Source organism: Lutra lutra, chromosome 4 (assembly GCF_902655055.1).
Source record: "Lutra lutra chromosome 4, mLutLut1.2, whole genome shotgun sequence".
NCBI classification, from domain to species: Eukaryota; Metazoa; Chordata; class Mammalia; order Carnivora; family Mustelidae; genus Lutra; species Lutra lutra.
In genome coordinates, this window is record NC_062281.1 from 40,201,242 (window position 1) to 40,228,618 (window position 27,377).

General features: G+C 39.4%; 1 protein-coding gene across 1 annotated transcript in view; it reads right to left on the bottom strand.

Moving 5' to 3' along the window:
- CPQ (carboxypeptidase Q) overlaps positions 1-27,377 on the bottom strand; it is a 486,593-nt gene that overhangs the window by 56,822 nt on the left and 402,394 nt on the right. The window contains exon 7 of the mRNA XM_047725337.1: positions 19,809-20,010. Within this exon, the coding sequence (XP_047581293.1) occupies positions 19,809-20,010 (202 nt within the window). The remainder of the gene's footprint in view (positions 1-19,808; positions 20,011-27,377) is intronic.

The following is a 27,377-nucleotide window of genomic DNA, read 5'->3' on the forward strand; positions in this document are numbered from 1 at the left end:
CAGAATGCCCCTGTTGAATATTTATGAGGCAGTTGTTAGCAGGCGCCTGCGGAAACCAGGCTATTAGCACTCGTGGTCATTTACCACTACCTGGGGGGCCAACAACATCAAAAGAACCTTAAAACATAGCCATAAGTGGAAAAGTAAATAATGAAGGAATGTCATATTCTAGACATTTGACTAATTGTCTAATTAGACTAATTTAATAATGAGGTTTATTAAAAACTTCCACAGAAGCTAGATTCCTCTTATGTTTGGGCATCAGTTGCAAAGGCTCCGAACCATACCTGATGGTGGCTCCCGACTTTTGTGCAGGAAAATCTCAAAATAGGGTCTTCCCATGCCAGAGACAGAGCATGCTTCAAAAGCCAACCTGAAGAATTCTTGATTTAGGTACCACAAATTTAATTAATACAAGACGGCACAGCGTATACTTAACATCAGACAACATTCTTAGTATTCTTCTTGAACCATGGGAGTTTTGACGTTTTAAGCGGGCTATACAGCAGAAACTGGGAGAGAGGATCCAGCATTATTTGATATATGCGATAATTTAGACACAAATCCAGATCAGTCAGGCCCCAAGTGGAAGCTGGGTGTGTCTTTGGTGAATCAGGCTACACTGATTGCAAAGCCTACATAGCCAAGAAGCTGCCACACCTCACTGTTTTCAACATAATCCCAGGGATGTAAAGAGAGCAGAGAAGGAAAACAGGCTTGCAGTCAAACTGCTGGTTCAGATCTGCACTGCACCTCATACCAGTTAGGTAAGTGTTTTAGCTGGTTTTAGCCTCAGTTTCCTCCCTGTAAAACAGAAATAGCAGTATCTACTCATACAGATATTAAGTAGAGAGGATAAAATAATGAATGTCATGCATTTGGCACCACATAGGTCTTCAATAAATATTATCTTCCCTTTCTTTTCTAAGCATTCTATAGTTGCATTTGCATGTTTATTTCTAGAAGATAGATTTTTGTAGGCATACAGCAAAAATTTATTACAGGTAAATTTTCATGGCTCTAAGTGCAATAAAATTTTCAAAATATTTCTAACCCATTGAACAGGAGAGTGGGTTTTTTAAGTGCCAAGCAATTAAAATTGCTTCCTTCACATACCCTTGAGTTTAATAGCAAACCAGTGCAAAATTCAATGCTGGAGAAGAGAAACACTCATGCATCCTATTTTCTTCATTTGAAGTTTAAGTGGGAACCTAGGATCTAACAACCCCCTCTCTCCTATAGAATTCTCCAAGCTCCTCAAACAGCTCCTCTTCAATAAACACAAAAGAATTTGTAGGTCACTTCCTCTTTCCTTCAATATGGTGGTAATTCATTTAGATATTAAAGATAATTAAGCATTACAAACATTTGATATTTGAAGATTAAGAAACACCATTAACTACCATGGATGAAACTACCACTGGCTTCAATCTCGTTCTCAACTTCTTTCTCTACTAATTCTTCTTTCATCCATTAAATAACTCCCTTCAGGTAGCTTTTCTACTAGAATTCATTTAATTATTCCTAACAATATAAAAAGTTAACAAAATTAATAAAAGTTTAATAAATATTAATTAAACTTGGACAAAATTCATGTCCAAAAGCAAGCAGAACCTCTCTTTTAAATGAAAAAACAAAAACAAAACCAAAAACAAAACACAAAACCTAATGTTACTACGGCTACACATAGCCAATATTAAATATTTAAGTAAAAACAGGTAAAAAGGTCAACATTTTAGATAGTGGCAACTATTCCAGGTGTTAAGATTAGAGAGATAAAATACCTAGGTGGATGGCTTACAGATTCAGCTCCACTTTTTCAGGTTCTAGATACTTCCTGAATAATATGTATTATACAATAAAAAAAGCTTATAGGTCAGGAAGAGATCCAAAACAAAGAGGGCATAACTTCAGAGAGGGTCCCAGGGACTTATCATTACATAGATTGATTAAATAGATGCATTGGAAAAAGTCTGATCAAAATCTTAACTAAGAACAGGAGGAAATAAACCCAGAATTAAGCAGTATTTTAAAAAAAGACAAAATCCAAGAGAAGCCAAAAAACATGCTATTAACAAAAGATTGAATAAAAAATAAAGCAGCAATCTACAAGGAAGGTTGGTGGGTATGTAGAAGAAAGTCTTTGTGACTATTCCTTGGTATGGTTCTTCCTCACTGCTCATGTGTGTGTGTGTGCATGTGTGTGCGCACACACATGCACGTGCGTAGGCACGCCATGATAAGGAAAAGCAAAAGAGAATGACTCGTTCCTTTACAACGTGCATAAACATGTTCTCATGCAAAATCAAACTTATTAGTTCCAGGACACGCTGGAAAAATGGCCCCGAGGGCCTGTGACCTGAGGCACAGGGAAGCACATGCCATGATATGAAATGGCATTGTATGTACCTTTGTGATTGTCAACAGATGTGGCATGCCAATAGACTAGGAACAGTTGCCACTTAACACATGTATTTTGGTGACTGATAGGATGGGAGTCTCAGAAAAAATGAAGGTTTGATGAATGAGGCATCCTGCTTAATTGTGCTAAACTGTTCAGTTCAAATTTTCATAAATAGATTCAACAATTAAGAAACAGAAAACCTTTTCCTGATTCTCTCAAGAAAAAGTAGGGGAGGGCTAGGAAGGAACTGGAAGAGAAAAGCACAAGATCATGTTGCCATGGGATACTTAAAGCTGTATAAATCAGGCATTTGTGTGGCTATATTAGCAAGAAATTGAAATAAAATTGGTCCAAAGACCAGATGTTTAAAAAAATTAAGAAAATGTATTCCTTCACTTCCAAAATACTCTCATCAATTTGCTCCCTATATTTTAGTGATGTTGAAGTACCCATCTTTTGAACAATTTAAAGTTTATAGTTGACCTGTATTCATGTTTATTTGATATAGGCAATTCTGTACTCCTAAAAGGTAAAAGGTTCATGAGTAGACTGCTCCTTTGTTCAATACATTCCTGTTTTACATTGAAAGGAATTTTTAACTTCTGGAAATATTTGGACTTTTGGTTATGGAGTACTGACACTAGAAAAGGCTTAGAAAGGTAATTCCTAAATGTTTAGGCCAGAGAAGTTGCATACTATAAATACATTTTTGATGCATACTATTTTAATATCACTGTCTGGGATGAGATAGAGTATACCTATCCAGTCCAGAGTACATAATCTGGAACTCAATGCTGCCCATAAGAGTCAGAGTGCTGTTTATGTCCTTGGCCATGAGCCAGTTGGCTTTTACACGTTCACTCATACAATCCTCCCATCAACTCTTATCAACCCATTACCAATTTACTTGGGTTGAATAGGAACTGTAAGCAGGCCTCAAAATCTCCAGAAGCATCAACTGATATAGAAGAGCTAGTAATGCTATTAATATATGACTTTTTTCTACTTTACTTCCTTATCTGAAGTGTTGTACTATGTTCTGGCGAAGTGAGTGAGGTCCTTTCCTAAGTAATGCCCTTGACCAGTAAAGTAGCAGGGTGATTTAGAGTGAATGCCAGCAGCTCCATCACTCATCTATGTAAGCATAGAGTCAGTGTGCTAAGATCCGAAGGTCAGTGAGTACCAGTAATACTTGTGCATCTTTTGCAATGCTTCCTAGGATATAGCCAGTCATCCTCTCTACTGGCTCTAAATATAGGAGAGCATGCTCTTAGCAAGATCTCTTCAGTTAACTTTATGAACATGAAACTATCCCCCAAACCCTGAAACTCCTTATTGAAGACCCAATGTGTAGAGTGTAATTGACTTTCAAAGACCTCATCACTTATTAAGTGCATTCAACTCTTACAACAGTCCTCTGAAATATTACTGCCCTTATTTTACCCATCAGGAAAGTGAAGCTCTGAGAAGTTAAATCAAAAGCAACACTTGCTATAAAACGATGAATCTTGTTCCTCTATCACAATGCCTGTAGCTTTTCCACCACAAGGGTTAAGTTAAGTGGCTTGAACAATCCACATGTTAAAGGGGGTCTCTGGGCCTTTTGTGATTATTCTTCCTCACTGCCTTGTTCTTGGATAACATACACAGTAAAGTAGCTGTGGAGTGTGCTCCTATAAAAAACTGCTAAGTTTTCCCACTCGTGTAGGTAAGGACAGACTGTGGGCTGGGAGTGGGAGGAGAGAACAACTCAGGTATTAGATAATGCGGACTGCTGGGAGTGTGACATCAGCTTACCCAACTCCTCACCTGCCTGCCAACCTGAAGATCTCAAGTAAACTAGAACAGAGAGGCTAAGGAATGTATTGTCAGAAAAGCATCTTAGTGGTGATTATTATGTATAGGTCATGAAGGGCAGAGAGACTGGGTGTTTTAAACTCAGAGAGTTTCTTCACTGCTTCTGGGACCTTACTGCTGTTCTTCCTTATCTGCTGAGAGATCCTAGGATAGCAGAAGTTTTGTGCATTTTATATAATTTGAACCAAGTCTCGGTAGTGAAAATGAAGGTGGTTACTTTGTTCATCTGTACTTTGCCCTTCTTTCCATTTTAAGGACTGTACGTCTTGACCACAGGGATGGATGTGGTCTTATAGCCAGGCTGGGTCACTGTGATCTTCCCAGCTGAGTTGAATATAATGAATTACTCTTCCCTGCATAAGAGGCTGCAAAGGTTTAAGACATGACTTGCCTATGGTCATAGGTTACAAGGTCAGCTGGCTTAAGAGCATGAAAGCACCATGAAAGAAATCAGAATCAGCACCGGAGAGACAGAATAAGTGTCCTACTGGCATTCCAATGCTGGAATCCCTCAGACCAAGTCCAACCCTACCCTTCCTGTGGCTTGCTTAAGGTCCCCGTTTTTGCTTCAGGTTATCTATGTTGGATTTCTGTGAGTTAGTACTGAAGAAGTCTAGACTAATATAGACATTTTGCTTTAATAACTGAAATAATAATAGTGGCTTCTTGAGCATGAACATTGTACCAAGCAGTTCACTTAGACTGTCTTTATTTTTTTCTTTAGTATAACCTCATAGGGCAGGTACTATTATTGTTATTTTATTTATGAAGAAATTGAGGCTCCAAGAGCTTACATGACTCTCCTGAGGTTATCCAGCTAGGCAGTGGTAGAGCAAGATTTGAATCCATTTCTATGTGGGCTCCTACATACATGTTGTTAATGTCTCATGCTATTTTATATCTTAAAAATGGTTCTCAATTCTGGCTGCATTTTGGAATCATCTCGGGAGCTTCTAAAAACAGGTGTGCTCATGCCCTCTCTTTAGGTTTCCAAGTTTGTACAAGTACAGCAGGCACATTCACAGAGAATACAATGGACTTGTGCTCTGGGAGGTTGGGGGCCCCTGGGGATGAATATGTTCTCAATAAATGGTGTTCCGTGGATTTGTGCAACTGTTGTGGTCCTGCAGCCAGACCAATTAAATCTGAATCTTTGGGAGTGGGGCCCCAGGTTGATAGGATTTTAAAATCTCCCCAAGTGATTTGAAAGTGCAGTCAAGGGTGTGAACCACAACTCTAACCTAAACACATATCTTGGATTTATATTGGCTTTGACTGGGTCTACACTAGCACAAAATGAAAAGTTAAAGCTTATGGTGGGGGCAATTAAAGCTAATATGCCCCATGACTATAATTATCAGGATATGTCAGAGAAAATCTTTTGTCAGGAATAGTAAGTGTGGAATCAATGACCCCTCTGGGCAACAGATCAATTTATATGCTGCACTTTGTAGTACAGTGCTGACTAAAAATATTAAAAAGTGATATCTATAAATATCCTCATTCTTAAATATGACACCAACAACAATTAATGGACTACCTCTTCAAAAAAGTGGATTTTGTAAATTTGTGTCCAGCAAATATTTTCATGTAGGTTGAAAGTTTCCATAACCAGAGTTTTGGGTATTGATGAAGGCCATGTCCTTTCTTTACATAATATTCTGTTCTTTTACCTTCCACGAGAATATTTCAGCTACTATAGCAAAAAGAAAGAAAGACAGAAAAAGAAAGAAAGAAAGAAAGAAAGAAAGAAAGAAAGAAAGAAAGAAAGAAAGGAAGGAGGGAGGGAGGGAGGAAGGAGGGAGGGAGGAAGAAGGAAGGAAGTGAAAAAGAGAGAAAGGAAGAGAGGAAGGGAGGAAAAGGAAAGGACAGGAAGGAAGGAAGGCAGGAAGGCAGGAAGGAGGAGAGTGAGGGAAGGAGGAAGGAAGAGGGGAAGGAAGGAAGGAACATTGAGGACATACATCATAACTAGTCCTAAATAGGGAATAGCTCACTCAGATCTCAAAAGATCCATAACTAATAGATTTTACAGAGCTCAACTACATTTGATTTATGCATTATGAACTGAAAGGACAATTAAGATAGCAAATGTCATATTACAAAAGAAACTTTAGTTGCCATGAATTATGCAATCTCACACTTTCTATAAAAACAGGATAATAGGGAGACTAATTCACTGTTAGAAATCCCCATGAGGGGAATGTATGAGGATATTAGGTTAAGTGGTTGTTTTTTTTTTTTTTAACTTTAATGCTTTGCGAAGGAAGGATCTTAAGCCAACAAAGTTACCTGAAATAAGGAGTCTATTGTATACAATTGAGATGTAATTCATTTCTAGAGTAAAAGGTCTTTATTCAAATCTGACTTCAATTTTACCCAAATCTCTTGAATTGTGATATTTTCCCTTTTGTTTCCATAATCCCATACTTAGTAATCAAATTGATAAACATTTTTAGCAGAGCTCTTACAAGAAACTGATGAGATATCTAAGACTTACTTGACTCCAAGTATGTTCATCTACAGTAAGACTTCATTGTTGATACCCAGAATTCCAGTGCAACCAGTGCCAATCACAGTGCAATGCTTCATGTGACTATTCTAGGGCTCTCTACCTGGAAGGCTTAATTTGGTAAAACTTCAAGTAGCAAAACATCTAAAACAATTTCAGCTTTAGCGGGAAATTGCTAGAAGACATGAAGACCAACCCATTAGATGTGTGATTTATGAAGCTAGGTTTTGCCTTGAGTCTCTCAAAGGAGGAAGATGTGGGTTAGATGGAACTTGCCCAGTGGCTGGGATTGAGCCCCATCATGTCTCACTTCTGGCTGTCCTATATCCTCAGAATGGCATTCAGGTCTCCACTACAGTCCTAGGCACCTTTTCCATTTTAGTTCTATTTCCCTATATCACGCTAAATTTTAGTCAAATGAGACTGTTCATCATGTCGAAAACCCATTGCGCCTTTTAACCTATGAAATTTTGTTTTTCTCCATCTTTTCACAAAGAATGCACTCCCTCTCTCTTCAACAAAATTCTATTCTTTCTTGAGATTCAGGCAAATTGTCACCTCTTTTGTGATGCCCCACACAGTTTAATGTCTCTTTTGCCTGAACTTCTATTGTACTTTGTTCTTCCTGTGTCTAAACTCTACACTAACTCCTTAAGGATAGGGAGTGTACCTTATATATGGCATTGGAATAAAATGGACCAATATGTTAATTCTGGCTTTTCCACTTGACAGCTTCGTCACTTTGGACAAAGGAAACCCACTGAATCCCAATTGTCTCATCTGAAAATCAGTTACAGAATAGTGATGTATACTTCAAAAGATTCTTATAAAATTATGTGAGAAAATGTATATAAAGCAGCTAGAATAACACTTGAGACATAGCAGACAGTCAATACATGCTAAATTCCATCTTTATTCCTCTTGCTTCAATGTCATACAGTACTTATCAGGTATCTCTTAAATGAATGAAGGAAGGAAGGAAGGAAGGAATGAAATTGTGAAATTATCTGAGTCTGGTCTAAGAAAAAAGAATAGGCAAGAGTATATCCTGAGGATTCAATGACGACATTCAAGGTAATTATTTTAGTAAGTCTTGTAATCATTCCTATCTGTAGCCTCGTTCCTGATTAATAAAGAAAAATTATAAATAGGCATTTAAACATTTTGGAAATCAGCAGTTTGGGGTTTTAAGACAAAAATGTGAGACATGGAAATGATATCACATTAAGAGTAATTTGTATTGGGGCTCCTGGGTGGCTCAGTGGGTTAAGGCCTCTGCCTTCGGCTCAGGTCATGATCTCAGGGTCCTGGGATCGAGCCCCACATCGGGCTCTAAGCTTGGCAGGGAGCCTGCTTCCCCCTCTCTCTCTGCCTGCCTCTCTGCTTACTTGTGATCTATCTCTGTCAAAGAAATAAATAAAATCTTTTAAAAAAAAGAGTAATTTGTATTGCAGGTTAACAGAAATTTGTACATCTCCAGCAGAGTATACATACTAAAGACAAACAGTCACAGAATAAACAAACTTCTTTCAATAGTTACACTGTTGCTGGTTGTGTGGTATTGTAATTCTGAAACTACTGTGTGTGTGTTGCAAGATAAAGTAAATGAGTGGTTATGTTGTTGCACTAAGAACAAGGAATTTTGGCAAGGGAAAAGGAGACATGGATATAATATCAGGGAGGTAAGGTACAACTTTGCAGTCCTGAACTTGAATTGGAAATATCATAAGATTCATCATATACTTTTTCTTAGAGAAAAAATATACATATTTCCTAGTTCTATCCACTACAAATACCTAGAAACAATGACCAACCCACTAGCAATAAGCACACTTAATGTTCAGACTGTCGCCTCTACATATCATGACACAGTAGAAGAAACTGGGCTTTTTGGAGAAGTAGCTGATTACAGATCTGGGGAAGGAAATATAAAAAATGGTATGGAACATTCTGTCACATCACAAAGCTAGAACACATCAATGACTACCACAGTCATGTTGAAAAGACTCAGGAACCAGCTTAAAAAGGCTCTCACTGGCCAGGGATTGGATAATGTGAGCATGAAATAAGAATAATTACTGCAATAGAATGAAGCACATCTATATTTTAAAATCCACTAGTAAATAGCAATAGCACAAATGGAGGACACTAGGGAACCAACTAATAAGTTTTAAAATAGGTAGGTAAAGGCAAAGAATTAACATTTATCCTGCCTTTCTTATATAAAAGTACCTCAGAGTGATCAGACAGTCAATAAGTGAAAGTTCATTTTTATAGAATTGTTTCAATTAATGATCAAAATTAACATTTTGCAATCCCAGTGAAATAATGGATCTAGACAATAACTTCAATAACCATTAACATCTTAAAAAGAGAAACAAGTAGACACTATTGCTAATAGAAATAAAAAACAGCACCTAAGAAGTATTCTTGCCTCCCCCGCAATAAAGAAAAATCAAACATGAATTAGATCAAGGCTCTAGATTTAACTACCAATTCACAGGAAATATAAGGGAGAGTGAAAACATGTTAAATGATTCCATGGGAATGGAATTAGCTAAATCCAGACTACAGGGAATCCCAAAGGGCAAATTCCTTGGTTTCTGTAACAAATAAGGAGCAAGGAAGAAGAAAGAAGAAGGTAAAACCTATGTATTAAAAAAGACTTAAGAGACACCAACCACATCAAGTGATTGCACTGTTTAAACCTTATTGGAATCCTGATTTAAACAAGAAAACTGTGAGGGCAGGGAACAGTTTGGAGACAACTGGAAATATCTGAAAACTGGCCCTGTATTGACAACGATATTAAGAAATTATTGTAAAATATTTTAGGAGGAACAATAGTATTGCCATCGCGCGCACGCACGCGCGCGCGCGCACACACACACATACACACGAGTCCTTACCTTTTAGAGATAGAAATTAAAATACTTACAAATGAAATAATATAAGGTTGAGCATTTGCTTCAAAATAATCTAAGTGCAGGGGCACCTGGGTGGCTCAGTGGGTTAAGCCTCTGCCTTCTGCTCGGGTCATGGTCTCAGGGTGCTGGGATCGAGCCCCGCATCGGGCTCTCTGCTCAGCAGAGAGCCTGCTTCTCTTCCTCTCTCTCTCTCTCTCTGCCTGCCTCTCTGCCTACTTGTGACCTCTGTCTGTCAAATAACTAAATAAAATCTTAAAAAAAAATAATCTAAGTGCAGACAGTGATTGGACTGTGGATGAAATATTATCACCCATGAATGAAGAATTCCTAAAGTGATGAATACATGGGAATTCATTAGATTATTCTCTCTACTTTTATATGTGCTTGAATTTTCTGTAATGTTTAAAATCATGCTTTAAAATCATCTAATATGCCAGGCAATTCTGCATTTTATAGTCTCTAACACTTAAACTAGGGATAGACAAAGTTTATATAGCTAAGAACAATGAAACATATTTTGAAGTCCTAGTTCCTTCTACTCTACTGGCTTTCATATAATTTTAGGGTTTTTTCCCTCTGAAAATTTTATTATAGCTTTATTGAGTTTCCCATGATGAAGTCTTCCTCCATGTTTTCATGATTATTAAGTAAACCAATTCACAGTCAGTCCTAAGGGTGAGCATGAAGAGAAAAGGGGCTTCATCTTATTTTTGTATCCTCTATAATTTATATACAATATAGCTACCTGTTGAATGAAGTGTTACATAAGGAGTCAATCAGAGTATCTGTAAAGTATTAAGTGAAACTGATGGAGAGTCAAACTCATGGGATGGGGAACCTAAAAGAACTAACCCTGAGATCCTGAGAGGGACAGCTATAGAAGTGAAACTTTTCTAGACTACGTCATTAGAGGGCATGGGAAATAGCTGATAGAGAAATTTAAGTCATTTTAGGTCACTAGAACACAGAAGATGGAGCAATAATTTAGTGTTCTCTTCTGATTTTCTAAAGTAATTGTTTCTAACCCTGCACTATTCCTATTTCTCAAGCTGCTTTCTCACTTCTGGTCCTCTCACTGAGCCTGTCACTTAAGTATCGATGGGGTGTCTGCTGGAATGAACTTTATGGACTCTCATCTAAAACACTGTTCTCATCAACTCCCTCTTCTGCTGAAGACGTCTGATGACTTCACATCGGCTACAAGCTTTTTACCTGAAATGTATGCCTCTTCTTCTTCTGGCCCAGAGATAACTCCACTGTTCTTACCACCCAGTGCTCTCCAAGATGAATCCTCTGCTCAGTGAAGTTATTCTCCTAATCCTTCCCAGTTGGGACACCTGCCTTTGTTCAGGTGAACCCAGTTGTTCACCTGCCCCTATTTCTGTCACCAGAACTGCCCTTCTCTACCCCTTCTGCCCATTCTGATACTAGACAGTCTTCAAAATTGAGCTTACGCTCACCTCTTCCAAGGCCTTTCCTGTCTTCCATCTTAGGAGCTCCTGTAGTTACTCTGCATGTAGTATTTATCCTGGTGCTATTCCCAAAACTCCTTTTTATATGACTTAACTTTTCTTGTGTTCCTCTTCAAATCAATACATCTAGTCAGCAAACATTTACTGTAGATCTATCATGTGGCAGGTAATAATGAGTATTGTGGGTATATAAGCCATGAATAAAATACTCTCTTGGTCCTCAATCCAGTTAAGGAGATAAAATACAAAGAATATTAACTTTAAAGTGAAAATGCATGCTTTAAGTAACAAATCAAGGCACAACAGAATAGACTTCATAAAGCAGTGCATGACTCACTGCCCAAGGGTATAAATAATGCTTTCTTCTCCCCTTAGGCTGTAGTCAGTGATTCTAAAGGGCATGAGCCATGTCGGCAATGGTCAGATAGTCAATGGCTTCATGGAGCTGAAGGAGGTGTACTGCAAGGGGGGAAGAACAGAATAAGCTTATTAGTTGTTGTGATGAGCAGCTTCCAGCAGTGTGCTATTGATGTGGACCGTATATATAGGTACATACATCCCTATCTAGCATGTAGCAGTCAAGGAATATTAAACAAGAGCTCTTTAAACAAACATTTTATTTGTTTATCTGAGAGAGCATGAACAGGGGGAGCAGCAGAGGCAGGCTCCCTGCTCAGCAGAGAGCCTGACATGGGGCTCTATCTCAGAACCCTGGGATCACGACCTGAGCGGAAGACAGACGTTTAACCGACTGAACTACCCAGGTGCCCCTAAACAAGAGCTCTGACTCACTTGAGTTAGAGATAAGAGGCAGCCACTTTCTTTAATTCCTTGTATTACCCTTCTCACTTTCTAATATTTTTCTTCATTCTTGATTTCCGTGTTACAGCCTGTTTCTTCCCACTTTCCTCTTCCCCTCCCCCACCCACTACAATGTAAATTCTACAAGAGCAAGAGACCTACTAAGTTCTTTCCATCTCTATCCTCAGTGTATAAAGCACCTGGTTTCTACTTTGCACTTAAGCCATGGCATGCTGATGGGATGAAACTGCCCACTTACTTAAGTGAAGGCTACAGTCACAAACCAGAGAGTGCCCTTTTCATGTACCCAGTGGGGTGAGGTCTGCTCACCATGCACCATGCCTCCAGACATTACTGGCACAAAGCACTGTCACCATAACGGAGGTATTTTTAAATTAAGGACAGCAGGGGACATGGAACTGCTGTGCTGCACTATTCCATCTGGTGATTGGGACCATATGAGTCCTGGGTCCAGAAACTCCCGTTTACTTTACATTACCATTCCTACTTGTGTCCTGATCTTCTTCTTCCTTGGAACATGTTAGAAGAAAGGCCTTTGAAAATGTAGAAATGCAAAGTTTTAATTTAGTTCTGTCATATGAGGTATTAGGCAGAAATAAGCAAGATGGAAAATATGTGAAATTCTGAGTAATCTGCATATTTGGTACTTCAATGTGGTCTGAACTATCATAAAAAGATGTAAGAAATTAAAATGTGATTTTAATTGAAATTTTAATTGAAAAACAATTCAATATGTGAGGAAAGAGGACAGTTCAATGAAGCAAAGTTCTTTTCTTTTTTAAAAAGATTTTATTTATTTATTTTGAGAGAGAGAGAGAGGGAGAGCATGAGCAGAGGGAGAAGCAGCAGCAGACTCCACACTGAGCAAGGAGCCCGATACAGAACTTGATCCCAGGACCCTGGGATCATGACCTGAGCTAAAGGCAGACACTTAGCCCACTGAGCCACCCAGGTGCCCAAAGCAAAGTTCTTACTAAAGCAATCCTGACTTGTAGTTATGGCATTAGAGTTTATCAACCTCCTTCACATTATCGTACCTAGTCAGCATTTGATTCATGGGCAGTTTATTGAGGGCCAGGCACTTCCCAGGTCTGGGAATTCGGAGGAATTCACCATAACCACAGGAAAAAGCTAAGTGCCACAAGGACAGGGTGTTATGGGAGCATACCCAAGGTACACTTAATGGATCTGTAGGGGTCAAAGAAGGCTTGTGAGAGGAGGAGAACAAGTTACTGAATCATGCATGGGCAGGAATTCGCCGTTGAAGAAGATAAAACTGGGTCCAATGGCAAGGAAGTGTGAGAGCTCAGAGTGCACCAAGAGCTTCAGTGAATGAGACTTGTTGTAAGAGATGAACAGAAAGGAGTGGGGAGCCATGAGAGAGGAGGCTACATATCAGCCTGAGGGTAGAACGAAAAAGGCTCTGAATGCCACGCTGGGAAGAGGCATGATCCTCTGAAGACAATGGGGAGACACTGAAGAACTTTAAGGAAGAAGCAGAGATAATCAGATATTGCGGCTATTCATAGTTGCTTAGAGTAGAAATCCTCACCTTCTTTCTGAGGAATCCCAGTTTTTCTCATATATCAGGAGGCTACATTTTCAGTGTGACTGGGTCCCCCTCTAGGCTCAGAAAGTAAAATTTTGGTCAATATAAGCCAATGTTGGTAAGTCCATTCCATTGCCACTGCCTGATTTAGCCACAGACATGTTTTACAATTTTGGCTAATGAGACTACAGAAAAATCTGCTTTGCAGTTTCTGGGAGAGATTGCCTTGTGATTAAGAAGACAGATCCATCAAGGGCATTCTCTCTTCCACTATTGCACAATGTGTGAGAATCTGTTGCTTGGAACAACTGCAGCTATCTTGGGACCAGGAGGGGACAAGCCTGAAGACAGAAGTCAACATGCTGAGGATGGCAAAGTGGAAAGATGGAAAGGTCCTTGATGTGGTAGATGACGAAATCAAGCATTCTGTTATGTTTTCTGGAGCATTCCGGAGCTCTTTTTAAGTGAATTTCAAAATCTCCTTACTGCCGTTCTAAGTTGGGTCTTCTGTTTCATTTTGCAGGCAAAAGCAACCCAACTGATAGACTGATTTTCAATTTAGAAAGTTCATTTTGGAAGCAGTGAGCCAGTTAGATGGAAGGGGACCAAGAATGCAGGTTGGGATGGTAGTAGGAAGCTGCCACAGGAAAATCAGTGAATACTGATGAGACGAGGTCTATGTGGTGGAGGGGAGTGAACAAGTTTAGGAAATAAATGAAATTCAGAGTAAAGGGAACATAGAGATCATGTTGATGTGTGCTCTGGATGATTGTGTGGTTTCTGGATGGTGGTGCCAGTTAGTGAGACAGGGGACAGAGGAGGAGAAGGAATACATATTGAGGCTGGGTGGTTACCATACCTGTTTTGCAGGTAAGAAAACCAAGTATCACTCAGTAGAATGCATAGTTTGTGAGAGTACAGATCTTGTCTGTCTTCTTTACTACTGATTCTCCAGTGCCACAGAGCAGATAATTAGTAAGAATGCTTAATAATAAATGAGTACAGACATACAGATGAACAACAGACACATAAAAAGATTCTCAACATCACTCATCAACAGGGAAATGCAATAAAAAATACAATGAGATATCACCCCACATCTGTCAGAATGGCTAGAATCAAAAAGACAAGAAATAACAAATGTTGACAAGGATGTGGAAAAAGGAATCCTTGTGCACTATTGGTAAGAATGTAAATTGGTACAGCTGCTGTGGAATATGGTATGGAGCTTCCTCAAAAAACTAAAAAGAGAAATACCATGTGGTCTAATAACTCTGCTACTGGGTATTCACCCAAAGAAAATGAAAACACAAATTCAAAAAGACATATGTACCCCTATGTTTAGTGTAATATTATTTATAATAGCCAAGATATGGAAGTGGCCTAGGTGCCCATCAGTAGATGAATGAATATAGAAGACATAGTACACACACACACACACACACACACGCACACAGGAATTCTACTCAGCCATAAAAAGAATGAGGACTTGTCATTTGCAACAACATGGATGGACCTAGCAGGTATTATGCTAAGTGAAATAAGTCAGACAGAAAGACAAATACTACATGGTTTCACTTGTATGTGCAACCTAAAAAACAAAACAAATGAAGAAACAAAGCAGAAAAAGACCCATAAATATAGAGAACTGGTGGCTGCCGGAGGGAAGGGGGCTGGAAGAATGAGCAAAATGGGTGAAGGGGAATGGGAGGTGCAGGCTCGCAGTTATGGAATAAGTAAGTCATGGAGATGGAAAGCACAGCATAGTGAATATAGTCAATGGTATTATAATAGAATCGTATGGTGACAGATCCATTATGGAGGTAGCTACATTGTGGTGAGCATAGCATAACATATAGACTTGTTAAATTACCAACTTTGTACCTAAAACCAACATAACATGTGTCAACTATACTTCAACTAAAAAAAAAAAAAAAAGAAATGAGTGTGGGCTGAGAAAAATTACATCATTTGCCTAAGATAGCACATGCAGCTAGAAGTCAAAACCCAGAAAACACTCTCTAATTCTTTCCAGCACACTTTCTACCACATGCCAACAACATTAGGAAAAGGTTGACTCTCAGATTCTGAAGCAGACAAGGAAACTCTTATTGGTAGATATAGAATCAGGGTGGGCTCACTCTCTCAGGTCACATTAAGAGAGTATATAATTTTTCTCATTAGAGTTTCTAAAGAAAGTAGATGTTGAAGAAGGAAGCATGTGAGGACATCTGGAAAACAGGGATTATATCTCCTTACTGACATATTCACTGTTTCACCCTGAAGTTCATAATCAGAGAATTAGGCTAACATTTGACATGTAAAACCTTTCTGCTATCTGGAGTTTTCAAATAGAGACTAACCTAAATCCCTCTTAGACTACTCCAGTCATGCTCATGTTGCCTTTGAAAGAGTCAGAAAACAACTGTTTACCATTTTATGTAGGAGAAACATTAAATTACTAGAAGATATTATTCAGCATCTTCTCTCAGTCTTTATTCCTTTAATGGAAATAATCCTAGTTGTTCTAGCCTCCCTAATTTATATCATTCTTCCAATATTTTTTCTACGTTTACATTTCTTTTCTCAGCATCCTGTATTTTGTCCACAATCCTAATACGAGGGACCCAAAGCTTGTTGAAAAAATATTTATTTCTGTGTTTGTGTTTTCTCCTCTCATGTCAGATTTATAAGAATTTAAATGTTTCTCGAAATTAAACTAAGAACTATAGAGGAAGCTATATAGAAACCATTGACCTTAACCTCAAAGAATCGATCACTGGATACTCCTAGTAATCCAAGAACAATATTAGTGTGTAATTCAAATGCCAGATTGTGGGACACAGAAGTGTTTTGGAATTTAGAAAAGCAATAGGGTGTCATGAGCTATTAAGGAAGGATTCACGGACACTGATGAATACAGAGTGAGCCTTAAGAGAGGGGATTTGGAGGGGAAGAATAGGAAGAAGTATGGAAGAAAGTGGCCACGGGAGAGGCTGGAGTATAAAAATATCTAAACAGGGAGTATCTTAGATATGAATGACAGCATCTCTCCTTTCCAAAGATGAACTTTCATCAATCAATCTACTTGGCTTTTATAATTAATGAAAACATATTGAATTTTGATTCTGTGTTCTTAATTAGTATCTCATTACTGACTACACACAGAACATGCAAAAAAACTGGTGACCAGCCAGCAGGCTACAGAAATTTGATAGGCCTAGGACACAATAGGGACTCAATAAACATTTATTCAATCATTGGAGGACAGGAAAGAAGAAGAGAAAGAAGAAAATTCTGGGAACATTATTTCTCTTTTGGGGAACAATATTTTGGGGGGAACATTCTTTTTTTGGGAACATTATTTCTCATTCATTTTTGAAAAGTTAGGTGAGCAGTTATGTAAATTGTAACCTAATTAGTATTTCTAATTCCATCTTTAGGTTTAAGCTACTACAACGTGCCAGTTTTCAGGAACACAGGGTACATAGCTGGTATATTTTTATTTTCTTTTTCTGTTTAACTATGGTTCTTTACCTTTTTCTAAAGTTCCTGAAATTTTCAATAGGTTACAAGAGATACAACATAAACAGTTCTATTATTTCTTCCAGAAATAGCTCATATTTGAAATATCAAAAGATAGCTCAATGGTAATAGGGGAAGGCAGCAGTAATTTGGTTCCATCTTCTGGTATCCTAAAAGAAATTAAAAAGAATTCCAAGAAACATTAGCTGCAGTCTAAATGAACCACTGACTTTTTACAAACGTTCCTGATCTATGGAGGTACAGAGGGGAGTGGAATAAAGAATGTGAGAAGAAATAAGTAGTTATTTACAATAACAAACTCCTTTCCCCAGGGGTAAATTTTTCTGGAGCAGGAATGTACTGAAATCCTTTGCATAAGCAAGAGCTGAGTAAGACAAACATTTCAGACACTGCCATAGATTTGGAGGACCATCTCAGCATTCCAGACTCCCCTGTGTTGTTGCACATTGTGGGAAAAGGGCCACCAGCCTTGAAAACAAAGTGGCCTGTTCTCAGGGTAACCTCTGCCCTTTAAGAGCAGGATAGCTTTGACTAAGTTATTTAGTCCCTCTGAATCCGATTCTTCAATAGCAAAACAGGGATAATTGTACCTTCCTCTTAGGATGGCTGAATGGATAAAAAAGAGTGTCTGCAAAAGCCACACGGAGTGCCTGATCAGTAACAGGAACTCAGCAAATTGTACATTGTATTATTTATCAAGAAACCATAATGGGGGGGCGCCTAGGTGGCTCAGTGGGTTAAGCCTCTGCCTTCGGCTCAGGTCATGATCCCAGTGTCCTGGGATGGAGCCCCGCATCGGGCTCTCTGCTCCGCAGGGAGCCTGCCTCCATCCACCTCTCTCTCTCTGCCTGCCTCTCTGCCTACTTGTGATCTCTGTCTGTCAAATAAATAAATAAAATCTTAAAAAAAAAAAAAGAAAAGAAACCATAATGGGGCTCATATTCCCCACTCCCCTCTAATTAGCTGGTGATCAGATCTGACCTCAACTTGGCAAGAGGGAAAAGGCCTCTTTACCTTTGTGAAGAAAATCACATCAACTTGCTAATTCCAAACAGAACCATTCTTATGAATATCTACATGGGAGGGAAAAAGCTAGAGCAAATTCTCAACTATCCAATGCGACAAAAGCACACAATTCCTCGGAGCAGTGAGTACCAGTTTCTTTGTTCTACCTGTGTTTTTGGTTTCAGCTCCTCCTCTGCGCCCCCCTTCACTCCAGTTCACCCACAGTCTGTCAGTCTTTTCCTCACAGCTACTACCCTGCAAACTAACTCAGATTTTCTCAATTTTTAAGAAGACTCCTATTGAAAAAAATTATGGCTCAGGAAAAATCTAGAATTCAAGCCAATTATTCCATACTGTTTAAAAGGGCAAATTCCCTTCCCTTACACCTTGATCATGAGTAAAAATGACAGACAGATATGTAGGGAGTCTCAGATCTGTCCATACGATGCACAGTACCCTAAATGCAAAGGCTGTTTTAAGATATTTCAAAATATGGTTAAAATATACACATACTATTGAAGAGAATTTAGGTCCTTGTGTTAGAATAAAGGAGAGCTCCTTCTATTTTTAGTTATGAAAGATTATTATAAAACTTAAAACCTAAAATATGCTTTAAAAAAATCTACACTATCTCAAGAATAAGCTTTTAAAAAGTCTTATATCCACGCAGTATGCTATTGGTGAAATCTACTTTGTAGGCTGGGGGAAATGAAGTAGGGTGGATCTAGGGAGAGATTTGTTTTGTTTTGGTTTTTTGTTTGTTTTGTTTTGTTTTTTTTTTAATCTGTGAAATGTTTTGTAGCCACAGAAATGGTTCTGGAAACAGTAATGTTAAAACTACTGAAAAGGCAGACTTCCTATTGACATAATACAAATATAGAAAAATCTGTAAATTTTAAAATTTAAAGTTTAAATTTTAAAAATCTGTTAAAAACCCTTTAACAATGCTTTTGATTATGGATATAATGACGGAACAGGTTCTGGTCATAGATGCTTAATATCATCAATAACCCTTTCCCGTGGCCAGTCTAGGACAAATTTGTGAAGTAGTGTAAGTTTGTCCTCTTTAAGATTATTCTACTTTGTAGTCCTGGGACCTCCTGAAGCCTACTCCTATTCCATAAGTTCACCCCTCCCCAGGATTTGTCTTAAAAATATCAACCTAATAAATCACTGATCAGGGAAAAGTAGTTTAGTCCAATCTCTTCTAAGAGACTTCACTAAGAAAAAAATGATTAGTAGGAAGCACCCAACCCTCAAAGAGTAAAGCTCTACTGGTAAAATTTCAGATACCATGGTACTTGGGTAGGAAATTATTTGGGTCAGAGAAGATTTCCTAGCATAGAACCAAAACTAGAAGCATATCAGTAATAATAATAATAAGTAATAATAATAAACAGTACTCCATTTCTCAAATTTTGGTCATGAGATCACCATTCAGATACCTGTTAAAAAAATAACCAAAACCAAAAACAGATTTGTAGGCCCTATCCCAGAATCATTAAAACAGAATTTCTGGGAGTGAGAAACTTATTATTTAGAAAAAGAAGACAAACGGGTAAACAAACACAAATGAATATTATTATTCCAAGCCTGGAAATCATCAGACTATAATTTGTAGACAAAAATTTAGAGTTTCCACATATTAACTGGCCTATTGGTATTGCTGTGACAAGTTTGAATAGCATCTTTATCCGACTTCATTTTTTGGTCTTACCAGGCACTCCAGCTTGGATCCAGAAGTTAATGTCTGTCCCTTCTCCAGTCCTAAAGACCTGTGTGACATTGACAGGCTGCAGCAGCCTCATGACCTCCTCCATGATGGCCCTGGCCTTCTCACTGCCAGTGAATTGCAGCCCAGAGGGTAAGAAGGTTCCCTCATCAGACTCCATCACCAGGCTGTAGTTGGAAATATTTGCCTAAACAAGAGAGAAAAGTATTTGGTCCATTATCTGTTTCTTTGTTGCCTTCTCCTTGGGAACTATCAAACAACAATAATCAAATGCTTTATCTCCTAGGCGGTTCTTGCCAAAACACATGCGCTCTGCCTGACCTAGGGTCTGGTCTGCATATTATCTAAGCGTTCTGAGATGCACAATTACTGATTCTGGGATTTGCCAAACTCAAGTTGACTTGGAAGGACTTAAAAAATATAATGAAAGGAAATATAAAGCCTCATATTGGAGTCACTCAATTATTTTCTACTAGCAGTCACAGTCTTTCAACCAATTTTCTCAAATGCCTAGTGTGTACTGGGATATAATTCCTCCTACGTGGTAGGTATCCCCAGATAGTGGGAGTCAAGCTCAGACAAAAGAAAGTGTACCCCGAGGACCTATTTCCCTGTACCTCTTTCCTCTAAATAGGTATTTGATCTGATTTTAATTGTGACTTCTGCCAAAGCTTCTAGGCATCAAACGGACAGGTTGTCTTGGGTTTCTGACGTTGTTATTCCATCTGTTGAGTCTCCTGGGAGGAAGGCAGTAGGACGACACATGAAACACTGCTCTTGCTGGTGTACACTGGAAACCCTGGTAACTCTGTCAGGCCACTAGTTTGTGAAGGCTTCCCAAATAATGTCTGCTAAGAAAGTACGCAGTGATTTCACGTAGCCTATAATGTTGCTGCAAGAGCTTAGAATAGGAGATGCTGTCGGCCAGGTTGTACAACTAAACTACCACAGAGCCCTAGACTCGCAAGTTTAAGGCCCTTACCATTGGCCTATCTGCTTCCCAGGAGCCATTCACTTCTCCAAGACTGATCCACTACCAACCACCAGGTTGAGTTATTCCCACGCTATCAATGAACGGCACTGCTAGTCATTCCTTACTACTCAGCTAGTAAAAATCAATAATATTTGCACAGAGCTTCCAGAGAGATTTCGTACTTGCAATCTCCATTTATCTGCTTCTCGAACCCATAAAGTAGACAAAGCGGCTTTATGGTTAGTGCTGTTTTACAGAAAAGGAACTGAGGATTAGAGAGGTCAAGTGATTTGCTTAAAGTCACACAGCTGGCAAATTGTAGAGCCTGGGTCTGGAATCCTCTGCTTCCCAGGACTCCAACCTGCCATCGCCAGCATGGGATGGAGTGATAAGGAAGGCTTATTAGGAATTCAAATGGTTTTTCACTTATGTAACAATTTGAGGGTTGCATTTTTCTTTTCCTAGAACAGATTCCTTTTTACACTGATTTCCTAACTTGCCATGGAAGTATACTATTGTTTCAAGGACAAGAACTGTGCTGGATTCTAAAGGAGGATGTTGCCAGCATCTATAGGACTGATGGGGGGGCCCTGGGACACCATCACGTTGCTGCTGTCCTTGTCAATGACTGAGAAAGTTAACAAAGCAGAAGTCTTCTCATGCTTTCACTCTCATTTCCAAGGGGTTTCTGTCTTCATGGTGATTTTCAGAGAAAGACCTGAGGCATTTATAATAAAAAGTGTCATGTCCAGGGACGCCTGGGTGGCTCAGTTGGTTGGACGACTGCCTTCGGCTCAGGTCATGATCCTGGAGTCCTGGGATCGAGTCCCGCATCGGGCTCCCGGCTCCATGGGGAGTCTGCTTCTCCCTCTGACCTTCTCCTAGCTCATGCTCTCTCTCACTGTCTCTCTCTCAAATAAATAAATAAAATCTTAAAAAAAAAAAAAGTGTCATGTCCACTTTCAGCTGTGGCTACCTCAGCATCATTCAAGTTAATAATATGCAAAATATTTGCATTGACGTCTCACATTCAGGACTCGTTTGTGTAACTAGCACACAGGCGCTAAGTCAGGAAGTTGACACGTCGTTTAGCAGTCCTAACCTTCTCCCTTTATATGCCCTGCTACTCTCCACCCCAAACTTGATCTCGTGTAAAAAGGAGAATAGAAACATCACGATAAGCTGCAAATGAAAACAAAATTGGATGATCTTATATTAGTGAGGGTTCCCCTACTGCAGGCAGATCCCATCTTTCCAACAAGAATATTAGACAAAGCTCTGTTGATCTTGCACTATTTAGGTTGAAGTGAGGCTAGGTAGCAGTTTGGCTGTCAGACCGACCCAATATATGGAGCCGTCTTGTGAGGTGGACACAGCCCTGGACCCACTCTGTTCTGTTCTCTGCTGGGTTACCAAGGCGGGTGGTGACTGGTTTTCTCCCTCGGTCCCCAAGGCATGCCATCTTGGCCTCTGGCTTCTCCAGCTTGTAGAGTGGGACAAATGCTCTCTTCCAATGAGAATAATGAGCCTGGGCACATGGAGCTTTGAGCACCTTCAAAGGAAAGACCTTTGTGGGTCAAAGTGAAAGTGGCTGCATGAGTCGAACTTGTCAGGGCCCCTCACAAAATGTGCATTAAGGACTTCTTGGCCGTCTTCAACTGCAAATGAGCAGATGTCCCAGGGACAGGGGGCTCCATAGTTTGTGAATGCTTCTGTACAATATTCCAGGATGTTGCTAGGAACACAGAGGATAATATATATAAATAAGCTTTTAAAGGTATGTGTGGCAGCCAGTCTAGCAGAGAGATAAAGAGTATGGGCTTTGGAATTATTCAGACTGGGTTTGATCGTCAGTCAGTCATTGGCTGTGCGTCTTCATGTGGTCTATGTAACCTCTTAGTCTCTTCTTCTTTGAAATGGGTATGATAATGGCAGCAGCTCATGGAGTTGTAAGAAAGAGTTCACTGTAAAGCCTGGCGCAAAATTAGTCCTTAATAAGGTTGTCCTTACTGGTCTTACGAAGCATCTGGACCTCTCAAATGTCTAAGGACGGCCTCCACATAAACCATCCAGTTAGCTGCTTACAGTGATGATAGGAGGCATTTCTGTAGTGCTGCCTATGTGCCAGACATTGTGTGAAAGGCTTTCCAGCTTATCCCTTGTAATGCTTACAATCATGCTATGAGGCAAGTGCGATATTTCTTCTTTCACAGATGAAGCAGTGGAGGTTTAGTAACATCATGTAACATTCCCGAAGTTACCCGGGTAGTAAGTGGAGCAGCCAGAATGCGAATGGAAAGGTCTGCTTCCGAAAGCTGGAGCTCTCCACCCCTCCACTACCCTGCCTGCTGAAGCTTTCTCCCAACTGTCAGGCCACAGTCCTCTACTTTTAATTTTAAAATACAGGGACTGTATTTCAAATTTAAATTTTAACTGGCATTTAAAATTATTTTCCATGATCATGATACAAGGTCTACTTGGGCCGAATTTATCATCCCTGCTAATTAAGTAATCTGATTAGGCAAAGGAAGAAGTAAACAAAACAAAAGCAAAAACCAAACAACACTTGCCTCACAATTTCCTTCCAACTAGGAATAAAAAAACCCAAAATAATAAAACATCCTTTCAAGCCGAATTAGACAGGATGTGCCGATGTCAGTAAACCAGAATTCTGGCGTAGGTAGAGACATGTTCAATTTCTGTTCATGTAGAATTTTGCTAGCTGCTGCTAACATGATGGCAGCATTCTATTGTTTTCTATTTATATATAAACATCTCCATATGTTTTCAATAAAGGACTAAGAAAACACACCACCCACCATCGGTGACACTCATTTATAGAGTCCTTGTCTAATTGTTAGCACATGGTGAAGGACTTGGGAAAACAAATGCCTCTGCACAAAGAAACCAGAATGAGGAAGCCAGGTCAGTAGGCTGTTAGAACTGCTGCCTCTCAGGGATGTGTCCTTACAAACATCCGTGTTCCTTGCTATGCCGGGAGTTGCTAGGGACGCACTCAGTGTAGATTTGAAAAGCTCACTGTAGGCAGTGATGCTCAGCCATCTTTAGGACACGTAACACGGTATTTGTCCTCCTGTTTTCGCAGTGTAGGAAGAAACCTGCTTCTAGGGACTGAATACTTCATTCCTGAGATAACCAGCACCAGATGAGAGAAGCCACGGCATACAGATGAGGAGGCTGAGAAGCTCAAAGATAAGTCAGATGGTCTCTGTAAGCCCCACTTTGCTCTCGTAATAAAGAGAAAAATCTCTTTATTAGGAGCCATGGAAACTGTCATTCGTTGCTGTGTAATGTATATAATGTAATGAAGAGAAATGTTCCCAGGGAACCGGGGTCAGCATCATTGCATTAGATAATATCTGCTCAGGGTTGAGGACTCAACTTTGCCTTGTGCTACAATCACATCCTATTACACTTCTTTTCTTTTTTCTGTTCTGAGAGGGTCAGGTTACTCTGCCAAAGAACAATTTGGTAACTATTAGTATTCTTTGGGCGCAATGCAAGATTAAAAAGAAGAAAAATGTTTAAAATACAAATTACATGCTTTAAATCAGTAACTCCTTAAGATAAACACAAAAATGATGTTTGTGTTCTTGGATTTTGTAAAATTCCAGGAGCTTCTTCAGAAATCAAATTCAACAACATCTACTCTCTCCTCAGATTTGGTTTCTTCTTTGTTGAAAGCTTTTAATTTCTCATAACCTTGGTGACATGTCTTTGGTTTTTACTTCAAGTGACACTGCAATCTCAAAAGCAGATGGAGAAAAAAAGGACACTCCTTTCTGGAACAATAAAAGGAAATTAAAAAAATTAAAAAAAAAAAAAAGGACACTCCTATTCAAATTCATAATGTAGCCTCCTCAGTTCAATCCTCAAAGTAAAATCCATCCTGACAGAGGCCAGTACCACATTTCTGCCCCATAAAGTTAATATTTTACAGATGATGGTGGTAACACTGTTGGGTCAGGTGGAGGGAGGGCTCAAAACAAGTTCTCAGAAGCACACCATCTTATGATACTATGTGCTGAGTTGTTGCAATCACCTTTCCCAGGGGTGTCAATGTCCTTGGAGTTCCCAGTTCATGGAGTGGAGGTGGGGAGGGGGTTTCTTCATAGAACTTCTGCCCCAACAGCTGTCAGGATTGGATAACAGGTAAAGCAATCCCTCCCTGCTGTGCAGAGCCAAGAATAGGTTTGACTTTCTGGTCAGATCTACCCTGAAGTTCAGCTTTTTATATCTGACGGTCTCCAGTATTCAGTTTTGAACATTCTTGAGTACCCGAGGGAGAACCAGAAAAGGGATGATGACAAGGTGGAAGGCTGTAAGTTATTTTTATTTGACAGCGATACTGGCTGTAGCCTGGGGGAATGGGCAGTCTTGGGTAAGTTACATCACCTCTAAAGTGGCAGACACCTATTGTGGTTTCACTGCTGTTCTGCCTGGAGATGGAAACAGAATAAATGGGTTCTGAAGAGCCCTCTCACACCCTATCATTCTCTGGGTATGCACAGAAGGATTCTGTTGTGAGCTGAACCTCTGTTTTCAGGCAATCCGATTTTTACAACGTCATCTGAAGCGCTCTAGATCTCAGTAAGTCTCCTCTTGAGCTGGTTAAAGTCCACGGATAGCCTTTAAACCTATTGAAGACACATGATCCCTCCATAAATGTCACTATGGTAACAACAGTGAGTGAGAAGGCTGAAAATATGGCATAAACATAGGCTAAAAGAAATATGAATTTCATTTATATTACAGAGGAAATATGACTACTATATTCACATTTCCTTTAGGAATAAAAAGAATGCATTATCGAGAGTATTCCGTAGATAGACTTAAAAAAGGCTTCCATGGCAAGTTAATGTCAATCTCCGTTTTTAATTTTATTCCTGCATGTTGGAGCAACATAGTCAAAACTCAGAATCAGTGGGACTCAAGATCTCCACAAAGAAATTTTGATTCGTTTACCTTTTTTTTATTTTTTAAAAGATTTTATCTATTCATTTGTCAGAGAGACACAGAGAGAGAGCACACACAAGCAAGGGGAGTGGTAGGCAGAGGGAGAAGCAGGCTGCCCAATGAGCAGGGAGCCCGATGTGAGGCTCGATCCCAGGACCCTGGGATCATGACCTGAGCTGAAGCAAGCCACTAACCCAACTGAGCCCAATTCTTTTAATATAATACATTGGTCAAGTGTTTCATGCTAGCTGTTTTATACACATTTCAATATGGAGTCATAGAAGAAGAGAAATGTCCAACATGGGCAGCTCTACAGAAGCAGCCTCTTCTGCCTTTTTCATTCTCTGTCCTTTTCAACCCTTCCTTCTTAGGGCATCACCCTGTCAATTTCTCCTCTTGTACCCACCACACTCCCATTCTTCCTCAGGTTCAAAAGGAAGTCCTTAATTGCCTAAGTTAGGAAGCCTTCCTTCAGTTGACCTTTCTTCTTCAACACTGTTCAACACTGTAAATAAACATAAAGACCTGTTTCTAGGTTTTGATGGTGGTGTTTACTAACTAAGACAGTGCTTTCCAGTGGACTTCTAATCCCCTTCTCCTGGCTGGGAAGACTAGAGCGGCTTCTTTAAGACTTTCTCTAGGAATAACAGCTGAGTTCATCTTCTTATAAGCGGCCAAGTTATTTGTTTAAAAAATACAGTATTTATTTTCTTGTCCTGCAAAAATAGACTATATTCTAGAACACAAATATTCATTCAATCCTAGGGCGTAACATATTAAAACACAATCAATAGCTTCACTTTCTCTACAGCCTGTAGACAGGCACTTACAGTATTTTTGGATTATGACAATATTCTTATATGCTTTATTTGATCAAGCAGTCTTTGCTAATAGTAAAGATGTAAATACCATTTTAGAAGTAATTCTATTTTCATAAGTTTGCCTTTTTTTCTTTCTCAAAAGCATAATAGTGGGTCTCAAACCTCACGAAAAAACAATAATAGGCGAATATGAGCTTCACAGCAGTTGGTCTATTCAAGTGACTTCATGCCTCTCCCTTCGCCTTCCATTCCTAGCACACCACACCCCTATCTAATGTGCTGGGCTATTGCACTTTATTAGATTTTTTTTTTTTTTTAGATTTATTTATTTATTTTAGAGAGAGAGAGAAAGAGAGATCACAAGCAAGGGGAGGGGCAGAGAGAAAGGGAAGGCGAGAATCTCAGATTCCCCGCTGAGTGTGGAGCCCGCCGATGTGGGGCTGGATCCCAGGACCCTGAGATCATGACCTGAGGGGAAATCAAGAGTCTGAGACTGAGCCACCCAGGCACCCCCCAATTTGTTTTTAATACCTACCCTCTCCAGAAAGGATTAAAGACTTCCTAAAAGATCCTAATACCATATTTTAAAAGCATTCAAACTCTCTAGAACCAAGAGAATGACATGAAGGCAAATATCACATCAGTGTGGATCTCTGCCATATTACCAGCTTAAGAAAGAAAGCTCAGCACATAGTAGGTGCTCAGAAATGTCTCAGGAAAAAGAAAGTCACAACTGGGAACTCTGACATGATACCCTATCAGCAATTTGAGGATATAATTTTT